This window comes from Triticum dicoccoides, chromosome 3B (genome assembly GCF_002162155.2).
Source record: "Triticum dicoccoides isolate Atlit2015 ecotype Zavitan chromosome 3B, WEW_v2.0, whole genome shotgun sequence".
NCBI classification, from domain to species: Eukaryota; Viridiplantae; Streptophyta; class Magnoliopsida; order Poales; family Poaceae; genus Triticum; species Triticum dicoccoides.
In genome coordinates, this window is record NC_041385.1 from 737,610,698 (window position 1) to 737,624,490 (window position 13,793).

General features: G+C 45.0%; 1 protein-coding gene across 1 annotated transcript; it reads left to right on the top strand.

The window, feature by feature from the left end:
• Positions 1–7,752: 7,752 nt before the first annotated feature.
• Positions 7,753–8,973, top strand: LOC119282000. Its single transcript, XM_037562378.1, has one exon. It carries the CDS (start codon positions 7,794–7,796, stop codon positions 8,301–8,303), a length of 510 nt encoding a protein of 169 aa, XP_037418275.1. The 5' UTR covers positions 7,753–7,793; the 3' UTR covers positions 8,304–8,973.
• Positions 8,974–13,793: the final 4,820 nt, after the last annotated feature.

Below are 13,793 nucleotides of genomic sequence, written 5' to 3' on the forward strand. Positions count from 1 at the left end.
CCTCGGGGAGGAGGCGGGGCGGCGCAGGCACGCGGCCAGAGCGACGACGGGGCGGATGGTGGCGGAGCCAACACCGTGGAGGGGCGAGGCGAGCCGAAGCCGAGCGGGGTGCGGCGACCGGGGACGACGGCGGAAGCTAGGGGAGGAGGTGGGACAGTGCAGGCGCGGGGGCGCCCGGGGACGACGGCGAAAGCTAGGAGAGGAGGCGGGACGGCGCAGGCGCACGGCCGAAGTGGCGACGGAGTCGACACCACAGAGGAGCGAAGCGAGGTCGAGCGGTGTGCGGTGATTGGAGAGAGAGAGAGAGAGAGAGAGAGAGAGAGAGAGATACCTGACAAGGGGGACCCACCCAGGTCAAAACCACCGTTGACTAGTGCCACATCAGCAACGGGTGGAGACAAACCAGCTAGGAGGGTGTTTTATCCGGTTTTGGTTTGTTTGGGGTAGAGGAAGCCGAAAAATAGATCAGGGGGTAAAGTGAACCACCCACTTTATTCAAGACAGTAAAATGAACTTTTTTCTTAATAATACTAGGGAAGAAGATGAGCCAAACAAACATCTTGTGCCACTAGCTCTGGTGTACCCTTTTCCATGCAAGCCATGGTGACCCACTCCGGTTTTTCGCAATTAGCCAGGCAACTCATCTGTTTCTTCTACAGTGAATCACAGAGCATCCCATCCGTTCGGGGTTTCTAGAAACGAAGAAGAGTGACCCACTCACTCCCCAAAAACCAAGGAGACAAACCATTTTGTGTTGTGGGGTGTGTCTGAAGAAGAGATAAGAGCCAGGATTGTTGCATTTGAGGGGAAGCTTGCAGAGGTGGTCAAAGTAGGGTTCATGTTGCATTGCCGTTGAGAGCGAGAGGCATGCATCAGCAACGAGGAGATCACCGCTTTGGAGGCGCCGGCACATTGTCACGATGACTTTAATAAAAGTGGGCCGATTTTGACATGGCGATCGATGATGAGCATCTGATCTGATCGGACGTGACGCGGCATGGCCGGGAAAATGGATTGGTATAATTGAGGTGCTGAGATGCACCTCCCGCCAATAGGAAGCCGACACGTGTCGTCGCTCACGCGGCGATCACTCTGGCAATTAATCCTAAATTATGCTCAGTTGATCATGCATTAGCATTTGATTAGTTCCTTCTTTTGGGGGCTATCAAAGTGTCCAAAAGGGCATCTTTAATGGCAGGGGAGAATTTGAGGATCTATCTTGATCTGGCATGGTGGAGGTTGGAGGAGGAAGATGGAGGAGGAGCAAGTAGTAGTTTAGTGGTTTGCACGAGTTGCGTTGGAGCAACTCTGCAAGTGTGCATACACTTAATCAGATCTGCCTGGCACCTTTTGGGTGCGTGCTGATTCAGACCTCACATGCAATAATGTACCAAAGATGCAACTGAACAGCAGTTCAAACATATGTAGCAGATGCAGCTGGTGGTGATTGCAGAAAAAGGAATCTGTCAAGGAGAGGGTACTTAAATTAGTTATACAAATTAAGTGTTACATCTTCTTCTTTGCTGACCTAACATAGCCGTGGAGAGGAGAGGGTCAACAGAAACGCATGCCTGCATCTGCTCCACCATTAATTGCATAATACATATGCTTATCTCCCTGCAACTGGCCCAGTATACTGCTAACCACCATTACCAATGTGCTAACCACTGTATTTTGAATGGTATCTTCTCATGCATGCATGCCTGATTGCTTCAGTGCAAGGGACAGGCTAAGTGTCAGTTGACTGATTTTCGTTTTCCAGTCAGTCGACTGACCAATAACTTTTTCAGTCGATTTGCTCTACTCGAGCGTTCCTGTACTACCTGCTCACTTCATCATCCAACTGCTCATTTCACTTCACGCATATATGTATTTCTTTCTTGCTGCGCCCGGATGTACGTATCAGAACCTTTTTTAACGGAAACTAACTAATCTTATTCTCATGGTGGCAACTATACGTACGTAACATAATCTGATTCTCCTGTGTAATATTCAAGCGACAATCATGCCCGTCCCTATACAATCGAGCCTAAAATAAAAATAAAGTTTCTAAGATATAATGAATTACGGACATTGGGATTGCCCTTTAAGAAGAAAGAACAAAAAGTAAAATTTAATGACAAAATTTGTGCATAATTTACACATAAATTGCGGCTTTCCTTAATATGCAACAATAAGAATATAATAGTGAAATTTTTGCAAAAGATAAGTTTTATAAGAAAAATGAATTAGTAGCATTGGTATTACCCATAAAAATATATAAAAAATTAAAAAACAATGTTGTTTTCTAAGGAAGAATGAATTAGTGCTATAGTTAGTACCCTTTAAGAATAAACAAAATAAAAAATAAATGATCACAGATTTTGCACAAAATTTACGCTAAAATTATGTTTTTTAATAATATGCAAGAATAAGCATATAATAAGGGAATTTTCACAAAAACAAAATTCAAGAAGAAATGATTAGTAGCATTGGTATTACCATATAAGAAGAAGATGATGAAAAAAACTAATGAATTTTTTTTCATACAATTTGCACAAAAATGCCCTTTTATAACATGCAAAGCATATAATAGTACATTTTTGTGAAAAATTATTTTCCTATGAAGGAATAAATTGATATTACCCATAAACAAAGTCAAAATAATGAAGTTTTTTAAGAAAGAATGAAACCCTTTAAGAAAAAAGAAAATGAAAAAAGAAACTTTTGAAACTTACACAACAATTTGCACTTAAATTGCACTTTTGAAATATGCAAAGAATAAGCATATAATAGTGCATGTTTCTCATTCAGCTATAGTTTACACATAGTGTAACTGAAATAATGTATTTCCTTTAAGAAGTCAAAAAATAAAGAAAAACTTGCCCACAACTTTGCACCTAAATTGCACTTTGTCGTAATATGCAAAAAATAATCATATAATCATGAAATTTTGGAAAATGTTATATAGTGTTTGTTTGTATATAATTACACTCAGCCAAAAAACCACAAAAAAGCAATAAATGAATGAAAAAGAAATTAAAAATGAAGCAAAAATACCCACAAAAGAAAGAATTAAATTTCCAAAAATAGGGGTCAATCGATTCCACATAGCCCAACTCACCACCAAAATGATATAGAAAAAAGGAAAACAATACAAATCTCCAAGCAGAATCGGATAGTCACAAAATCGACTGGATTTTGTTTTAGGCCCAGTCACTTTTTTTCTTAACAACCTTGTAGCCTCATATATTCATCTCAAAGCATGCATGAAAACTATGGACTTTAGCGGCTGAAACTATGTTAGGGCATCTCCAACAGGTTGTATGTTAGTCTTGTTGGTAAAATGTCCATGTCATCAACCAACAAGCTATCATACAACTACTCCAATGGGTTGTATCTAAATTATCCAATAGATGATGAGAAAATAAATGTGATTGCTCTCTATTTCACCTTGGAGCTTTGTGCAAAGGTTGTTGGTTAATCTACATACAACTTTGCTATCTCTTCACATTTATTACATGCACATCATCACTATGTTCTAGGTGGCAAATTTACCAACACCTATCTTACAACTGGTGGAGATGCCCTTTCATTCTCATGGTTAATAGTATAGTCAGCTGCCATGTCATCTACAGCCCATCTTATAGTCAACATGTACAATAGTATATCAAAGATTGTATTGTTTTTTTTATTATATGACCCACCTTTCATTCTCACAAAGTGCCTAGGAGTACGTGCTAGAGCTGGCTCTTCATGAAGAGCCCGCTTACCTTCTCTCTCCTCTTCTCTTTCCTCCAACTAAGCAAAAATATACTAGTTTATTCCTTATAGCCCGCTGAATCAACTCTATTGTACTGGCTCTTAGGTTGTGACGCAAGAGCACGTACATGTAGGCACCATGCACACATAAACATACAGACACACCCACATGCATACACACACAAGCACCACAGACACTCATCATTAGCTTTTTGGTTGTGTGGATGGACCATAATTAATACTAAAACTAATACAAAACTAAAGGAGATTTTTAAAAGTGAAAGGAATTAAATTCGCACAAATTATTGGCATTGTATTACTATTCAGAAAGAAGGAAAATGAAAAATAAATTAAACAAATGATGAAAAAAAATTGTAGATAACTTACACAGAAATTACATTTTTATAATATGCAAGAATAAATATATATATTAGTGAAAACTAAAGCAAAATAAAAAATGAAATACAAATAAAACAATAAGAAATGAAGTTTTCTATGAAAGAATGAATTCGTGGCATTGGTATTACCATTTCGGAAAAAAACCTAAAATAAAATCAAAGTAATGAAGTTTTCTAAGAAAGAATGAAACTCTTTAAGAAGAAACAAAATGCAAAAGAAAAAACTTTCAAAACTTGCACACAATTTGTACTGAAATTGCACCTTTTGAAATATGCAAAGAATAAGCATATAATAATGCATTTTTTGCATTCTACTATAATTTACGCATAGTGTAACTAAAATAATGTACTTCCTCTAAGAAGAAGATTTTAAAAAAACTTACACACAACTTTGCACCTAAATTGCATGTTATCTTAATATGTAAAAATAATCATATAATCATAAAATTTTTGCACATATTATATAGTATTTGTTTGTATATAATTACACTCAGCGAAAAACCCACAAAAAATAAAAAATAACCAATAAAGGAAAGAAAAAAGGAAAAAGAGAAATGCATTGAAACAGAAAACAGAAATAAAAAATGAAGCAAAAATACCCATAGAAGAAATAATTAAATTTCCAAAGGAAGAACGAATGGTCGGCATTGGTATTATCATTGAAGAAGAAAATAATATGAAAAAGGATCTAAAACAAACAATGACAAAATTTGCACGAAATATACATAAAAATTATGCTTCTTTACAATATGCAAGAATAATCATATCTCCACGTGTGATATGGCATGTGACAAAGGGCATGAGGAATTGGCGAGGAAAGGGTGGGAAGTGAGTGGGAGAAATCTGCGAGAAATCCTACTATAATTTTCATAGTGTAACTGAAACAATGTGTTTCCTTTAAGAAGAAACACAAAAAAAAAACTTGTGCATAACTTTGCACCGAAATTGCACTTTATTGTATTATGCAAAAATAATCATACAATCATGAAATTTTGGCACATATTATATAGTATTTGTTTGTATAAAATCAGACTCGGCCAAAAACCCACAAAAAATAATAACCAATAAAGGAAAGGAAATGAGAAAAATAAAAACTCATAGAAACAGAAAACAGAAATAAAAAAGTGAAGCAAAAATACCTTTAAATAGAAAGAAAATCATATAAAGAACTTTAAAAAATAATGACAAAATCTGCACATAAATTGCTTTTTGTTATAATATGCAAGAATAAACACATAATAGTGAAATTTGTTGCAAAACAAAATTATCTAAAGAAAGAATGAATTAGTGGCATTGGTATGGGATCCATGGTTTCTCTACTTCTCAGGATCAAAATAATGAATTACTGGTATCCGTATTAACCGTTTAAGAAGAAAGAAAAGTAAATAAAAAAGAATAATGATAACATTTGCACGCGGTTTGAATAGAAATTGCGCTTTCTTATAATATGCAAAAATAAGCACATAAAGTGAAATTTCACAAAAAAAATCCTTAGTAGGAATGGTATTACCCTTGAAGAATAAAGAAATGAAATAAAAACTTAAACAAAATTAAAATAATGAAGTTTTCTAAGAAACAATGAATTAGTGTCATCGATTTCCCATTAAGGAAGAAAGGAACTGAAAATAATAAAACAAATATTGAATTATTTTGCAAACTATTTGCACAGAAGTTGCGCATTTTAGTGTACATATAATCATGAAATTTTGGCACATATTATATAGTATTTTTTGTATATAATTATACTTAGCCAAAAACCTACAAAAAACAAAAATAACCAATAAAGGAAAGAAAATGGGGAAAAGAAAAACCCATAGAAACAGAAAAAAGAAATAAAAATAAAAATATCCACAAAATAGAAATAAAACCAACTAACAAAGAGAATCAGGAAAACAAAAGCAAAAGCATATAAAAAAAGTAAAATCAAGGTAGAGAGAGGAGGGTTGGATTGCACAGTTAATGGGCTTCGGCCCAGAAATGAAATCGACTGACCCAAATAAGGGGTCAGTAAAAAAACAAGAGAAGCCCACACAACAGACAACACAGGTCAGAAAAAAACGCAGCACGAATCTTACAGAAAAATCCAATGGTCACAAATTCGACTGACCCAAAAGTGAAATTTCAGCTGACTGAAAAGTAGCTAAATTGCCAGTGCAATGTATCTGAGGAATAGTTAACCTCGCTGCATTTCGACAGTTACTTTTTTTTCCCGAAAAGGAGGATTACCTCGTGCCTCTGTATCGATTGATGCACGCAGCCAACCTTTTGACAGCCTATGATTGTTAATTAATTAGTATGGTACTTGACTACAGACGGTAAACCAAAAAGGATGGTGGCCATTGAGAAGCATATATACCCTTTTGTACTTGGATTGGAGAAGGCCGGGGTGACTTGTCAAGGTAGGAGACGCCAGCCAGCGAAGCGAACAATGATATGCTACAAAAATGAAACTGATAAGGATTAAGACAAGTGATGAGACAGGGTTTGTTGTTGCTGTCATCGTCGTCGTCGTCCAAGCATGATCATCGCCGACTAATGGATGGAAGAACGGTACAAAGTCGTGCCGGTACAAAAACAAGTCGACCGCTCGCTCGCTGACGCGAAAAGCGATCGACGAAACACGAAGTATATAGTATTAGCATGGTGTCCCCGGTGCTTAAAATGCGTATTAAACCCGACCATGACAAGGACTAGCTTGCAGCTGCAAGTAACTGTTGGGTGTAATAAGCCGCGGTGATGCTCCTGGCGCGGCTGGTGCGTGTATGGGCGCGCACCGGACGTGACGGGCGCGTCGGGTCCGTGGTGTGCGCGTGCGTAGGTGTGCGTGTGTGTGTGCGTGAGTCAACGCGTGTGTGCGCGGGGCCACGCCGGGCTGTTAGCGAGCGATAAGGAGGGGTAGACCGTGTCGGGCGCTCTGGCAGGCCGTGGCGATCGCGTTCGGGCGCGGTGCGTGGACGCGGCCAGAGCGCGGAGGGCGTGGGGGAGTGGGTGAGCGAGTTGGTGCAGGGCGAGGCCGTGCAGGCCGGTGCTCGCGGGTATAAAACCCTGACTCCCCTCTGTAGCTCAGGGACAGGATCGAGTTCGTACTCGAGGTAAAGGGAAAAGCGTTCGTGCGCTGGAAAAATCCCGTGTCCACCACTTTCTGAACTTCTCTGAATCTCTTCCTTCTTCCTCTCCGGTGACCGAACTACGGCAAACGTGAGTAAGCAGAGTGAGAGGGAGAGGAGAGCTGCGGCGAGGAGTTGGCGGTTCCAACAATTGGCATCAGAGCCTCGTGCGGGAGGGAGCTCGCCGGCGATGTCCATCGTGCCATACGCCGGCGGATCGGGCGGCGCAGTGTCGCACCCAGCGCCCGTGCTCACGGACGACAACTACACCACCTGGGCCATCAAGGTGGAGGCGGACCTTGATGCCGCAGAGCTGTGGGAGGCGGTGGTGCCGCCGGAGGACAAGGCGTCGGTGGTGATCGCCAAGAAGGACAAGCCGGCGAGGGCCTATCTGCTCCGAGCGCTCGCCGACGATCTTCTGTTGCAGGTGGCTGCGAAGAAGACGGCGGTGGAGATATGGGCGAGCTTGAAGGCCAGGTTCGTGGGCGCGGATCGCATGCGCGCGACGCGGCTCGGCACGCTCCGGGGAGAATTCGAGCTCCTGCCGATGGCGGAGTCCGAGTCTGTCGATGCGTTCGCCGGGAGGCTCGGTGGCATGGCGGCGCGCTACGCGGCGTTGGGCTCAACCCTGGAAGATTCCGCGCTCGTCAAGAAGCTACTTGACTCGGTGCCGAACCGGCTGTACGCGGCGGTGGCCAGCATTGAGCAGTTCTGCGACGTCGGGGCGATGCTGTTCGAGGACGCGCTGGGGCGGCTGAAGGCTTTTGATGAACGGCTGCGGCGACGCGATCAGGCAGGCGGCGAGCAAGCTAACGGCGAGCTGCTGTACACGGCGGCGCAATGGAGGGAGCGGGAGCGGCGTCACGGTGGAGCTCGGGATGACGACGACGGGACACGCAGCAAGGCTTCAGGCGTCGATGGTCCCAGGAAGGGCAGGTGCTACAAGTGCGGGGAGCGGGGTCACTTCAAGCATGACTGCCCGCAGTGGAAGAAGGCGCCGGCACCGGAGCATGCACTGCTGGTCGACGGCGACGTCGAGGATGGCGGGCTGCTCTGAGCCGCGGCTTAGGGCGCGAGTGTTGGGTGTAATAAGCCGCGGTGATGCTCCTGGCGCGGCTGGTGCGTGTATGGGCGCGCACCGGATGTGACGGGCGCGTCGGGTCCGCGGTGTGCGCGTGCGTAGGTCTGCGTGTGTGTGTGTGTGAGTCAGCGCGTGTGTGCGCGGGGCCACGCCGGGCTGTTAGCGAGCGATAAGGAGGGGTAGACCGCGTCGGGCGCGCTGGCAGGCCGTGGCGATCGCGTTCGGGCGCGGTGCGTGGACGCGGCCAGAGCGCGGAGGGCGTGGGGGAGTGGGTGAGCGAGTTGGTGCAGGGCGAGGCCGTGCAGGCCGGTGCTCGCGGGTATAAAATCCTGGCTCCCCTCTGTAGCTCAGGGACAGGATCGAGTTCGTGCTCGAGGTAAAGGGAAAAGCGTTCGTGCGCTGGAAAAACCCCGCGTCCACCACTTTCTGAACTTCTCTGAATCTCTTCCTTCTTCCTCTCCGGTGACCGAACTACGGCAAACGTGAGTAAGCAGAGTGAGAGGGAGAGGAGAGCTGCAGCGAGGAGTTGGCGGTTCCAACAGTAACTCGCCAGATGAGGCTAAGATTACCAATTCTGACTGCTGCTTACGACATGCTGACAGCGGTATCGCAGCTCGTTAATTCAGACAAGTTAACTGGGCAAAGACTGGATTAGATACAACTTATGTAAAGAACCATTTGTGTACCTCTCTTATCTAACTGAAAGGCTGAACGGATCTACTTTCTCTGGGTTAATATGATTGAAAATTCACTGGTGGAAAAAGGGCCTTTGGTCGCGGTTCGCAACTGCCATTAGTCGCGGTTGCGCAACCGCGACCGAACGGGCGCGACTAAAGGCACCACCCTTTAGTCGCGGTTGCTTAAGAACCGCGACTAAAGGCCCGTCCACGTGGGCGCCAGGTGGCCGTCGGGGCGGAGGACCTTTAGTCGCGGTTCTTCTGGCCAACCGCGACTAAAGGCCGCCGCAGGTTTAGGGTTTTAGCCCCCCCTTAAACTTGTTTTCTGTTTAATTTGTATTGTTTTATTTCTTTTGTGCTTTATTTTAATTTTGAAGGAGTTTCACATATTCTACGGTACTACATACATGCATATGAATGTACAATTTCAAACAAATTTGAAATTAGAACCAAAAAGAATTCAAGAGGAATATACAATATATATTCAATATCATCGGATGACCATATACAATTTTGAACAAGTTTCCATACATAATTTAATGCATATAAAGTTCTACGTCCTCGTAATGGTGTTCTCCTTTAGGATGGAGGACTTCCCTCCTGAACCATCCAGCTAGTTCCTCTTGAAGTGGTCGGAAGCGAGCTTCTGGACTAAGCATCATCCGGAGGTTATTCCTCTGAGCATTGGTATCACTCGGAACCCGCTCAGAGGTGTATCTCCGGATCATCTCACAGACATAGTATGCACATAGATTGGTCCCCGCTGGCTGAATATCCTCACCATTCTTAGCCTTTGCCCTTTTGAATTCTAGCTCGTTTTTGAATTCACCGACCTTTGTATCTACGAACCGTCTCCAAACCCTACGAGGCAAAGAAAATTAAATGAACAAGAGAGTTATTAGTTACTTGATATTAGGAAATGAACGAAATAGGCCGATCGATATAGAGCGCAAATGAATGAAAATAATTACTTCTGCAGCATTCTTCTCATGTCGACCCAAAGCTTTGGATCCTTATTCAGAGAGTCGTGGACGAGACATTCTGAGGTGTCAACTTTAATTACTAGCAGAATCCAGTGGAACCTGCGGACACGATACATGCACAGTACGTCATGCATAACTCATCGATTAGCCGGCCACATACCATGCATGGAGTAAACAAAAGAGAATGTGCTCAAGACAGAAACACTCACCCAAAATGGTAAGGAAATAGAATATCACTTTTGAGTTCTGCTTTGTAAGAAACTGCCACAGGTCTGCCTCCATGTCGGCGGGGTGATGCTCCAACACATATCCATTAACGATGTGTGGGTCAATGAACCCAACATCATGGATGTTCCTTACTCTGCATTCCTTAATCTTCATTCTGCATGTATAATAGCGGACACAACAATATAGTTAGGACATATATATAGTGCAGGCAATATGAACGAGATGGGGTAGAAATAAATCACTTACAGAACGTAGCAACTGATGATAGATTTCTCGAGCTCGCGCAGATTGAAAAGCTGGAACAATTCACTCAGATGAATTTGTACATAGTAATGTTTGAAGTGATGCTCATATCTAACTTCCGCATAAATATATTCTTTGGCGTTTTTATTTTTTATGTAACCCTTGTACCATTTCAGCAGACCTTTCATTTGTGGAGGTAGATCCTGTTCCTGCGCAGGCTCGACGAGAGGCCCATTCTTCACATATGTAATTACTACCTCCTTCACTGACGCCTCATCAAGGCCTAACAGTTCACGAAGAGTAATACCTAAGTTGGCCGCTTGTTCTCTGGCACTCGTTACAGTCAATCCATGTGCTGCCGCAGCTGCTATGATATCGTGGTCATCCGGACTGGCGGCTTTCACTATAAGCGGGGCAATCGATTGTTTACTTTGTTCCCCGAGCTGGGCAACTCGTTTCCCGCTTTTTTTACTTTCTAATTCCGTTTTCTCGGCCTCCTCCAAGGCTTTGTTCTCCTGGTTCTCCGCCCGCTCTTTCTTCTCCTTCAACATGAGTGCCTGCCTACGAAGTTCACGTGCATAGTCGTCAGGCAGATTCTTCGCGGCTTGGGACGGTGTGCTCAAAAATGACTTAGCCCACTTCTTTTGCTCATCAGAAAATACTGGCTTGGGCTCGGGCTCTCTTTTCTTCTTGCAGTCCGCCTTCCATTTCTCATGATCAGCAGCCGCGGCCGCGGCAGTTTCCTCGGCACTACGTTCCCAAGGCCTTGTGGGGAGAGGCTTCAATGATGGCTCCGGTACCTTTGTGGTCTTAGGTACATAAGGGTCCGGGTTAATAATCCAGGACTGCTTCTGCTTCTTTGCCAGAGGTGGATTGGGGGGCGGCGTCTGATCACCCGCCGGACGAGGACTGGGGGGCGGCGTCTGATCACCCGCCGGACGTTGTGGACTGGGGGGCGTCGGCTGACGTGACGGAGGTGTAGGTGAACCGCCACCACCGTAGGGGGGTGGACTTGTTGTCCTTGGCGCCTCGCCTGGAAACTTGATAAACTTCTTTTGCCATAGAATGAAATGGCGCTTGACATCTCCAAGTCTTTTCTCCCCTTCAGGTGTAGCAATGTCAATCTCCAGGTCCTCAAACCCTTGGACTATGTCCTCCACCGTGACACGAGCATAGCCATCTTGAATGGGGGTGTTGTGGTGGAGTGCTCCAGGTAAACATGGTAAAGCACTGCCGATGGCTACCTTCATGGACATGTTCCCGATAGGATAATACAGATGACATTCTTTCATCTCCTTTATATCGTCCACGGGGTAGCGAGGAGGCTCCGGTGCAGTAATTTCGACCACCAGAGGCTCCGGTGCAGTAATTTCGACCACCAGAGGCTCCGGTGCAGTAATTTCAATCGTCGGTGCATCTGCACCAGCTGGTGGGGCCTCCGTGGAAGCCACACTGCTTCTCCGCTGCTGGCTTCTGAGATCCTCTGGATGATCTTCATGCTGCGCCCGAGCTGCATCTCGTTCGGCTACTAGTACACTCACGGTTTTCTTCATCACATCCATTTCCGATGCCAACCGCGCCACAACATCTGCTTCCCGATCCATCTTTCTCTTCCGGCTTGTGTAACTGTACGGGTCATCGTTCTGGGGGAACCCTATTTTCCACGGAATGTGCCCCATGCCTCGTACACGTCCTCCGTGTTCAGGATTCCCGAGGGCTTTTGTCAGCGCGGCGTTCTCTCTGTTGAACTTGATCTTCCCCTCTTGAGCATCCCTCATTGCGTCAATAAGGGCTTGGGTGGGTTTAATTATTTTGCCCCGGTAAACACAGTCCCCTGTCTCCGGGTTCAGCGTTGCCCCATGCCCGTACCACCAGCTTTTGGCCCTTGGGTCCCATCCCTCCGTACCTGGACGGATTCCTCGCGCCCTCAGCTCGTTCTCCATCTTCTCCCACCTAGGCTCCCAAAGGCGATACCCTCCTGGCCCCATAATATGATTGTACTCCTTCTTAGCCGCATTTTCCTTATTTTTTTCGATATTTGAATGAACTGCTCCGATTTCTTTTGCTTCACAAATTCTGGCCAATCATGTTTCAGTTTCTCATATTGTCCTTTGAAATCTGGAGTCTTGTTCTGCTTGACAAAGTCATGGGCTAGATTTTGCTTGAATTTCCGGAATGCGTCGGCCATCTTATGAAGAGCGAACTGTTTGACTAGCCTCCTCCTCTCCTTGTTTTCCTCAATCTTGTTACCCTCCTCATCGAATTTGTTGTATTCCGGAGGTAGAACGAAATGTTCCATAAGCTTTTTGAAGCAATCTTTTTTTGTTCTCTTATCAACAAAAGTGAAACCAGCAATTCGTGCCTTCTTTGGCTTATTCCACTCCTGGACGGTGATCGAGACGTTGTCTCTAACAATGGCTCCACATTGGTTGACAAACTTGGTGGCGTTCTTGCGGGGCTCCAGCGGCCTGCCGGTTGCACTGTCGACAACCTCGATGGTGCATGTTTCTCCTTGTTTCATCGTCTTGGTTGCGCCACGCTTTGACGACGTACTCGATTGTTTCGACGATCCGGCCGAGGGCTAAAATAAGAAAGAGAGTCGCGCGCGTTAGTCCACACATATTTATTCAAATCAGTTAGTTTGTATCACCAGAGGCTCAATGTATATATATATATACCTCGGCGCCGGAGGTGGTTGCTACTTCCATTTGAAGATCGTCGTTTATCGACGTTTGTTCGGCATCATCTTGCTGACGGCGCCCTTCATCTTCACCGTCAAGGTTCAGATAAGAAGAGATATCATCTTCTTCTTGTCCGGTCGGCACATATAGAATATCGCCGTTTATGATGCCGAACATATGTGCTTCACCGTCCGGATCATAGTTGTCCATAATCGGGTCAGCTCTATCGTCCGCCATTATGTCAGTCATGAAAACATGTAGTAAAAACAAATTAATTAAGTGAAGAAGGGGGGCGGTGGCGGTGGCGGTGGCGAAAGGGCGGTGGCAAAAGGAGGGGGCGAGGAAGGGGTGGGAGAGGGTGTCGCGGTAGAGCGCGAGACGGGGCGGCAGACGACGGCGTCACGGAGAGGGAGGCGAGGAAGGGGTGGGAGAGGGTGTCGCGGTAGAGCGCGAGACGGGGCGGCAGACGACGGCGTCACGGAGAGGAAGGCGAGGACAACACACATTTATAACCCTCGTCGTCCCCTCTCGATCCCTAAAAAAACACCGCGCGCATCGCCGCCCCCCTCGCCGCCCCCTCTCCGTATATACGTTTTTTTGTTAATTATCAAATTTTACGTTTTTTTTGTTAATTATCAAGTTTTAAGTTATTTT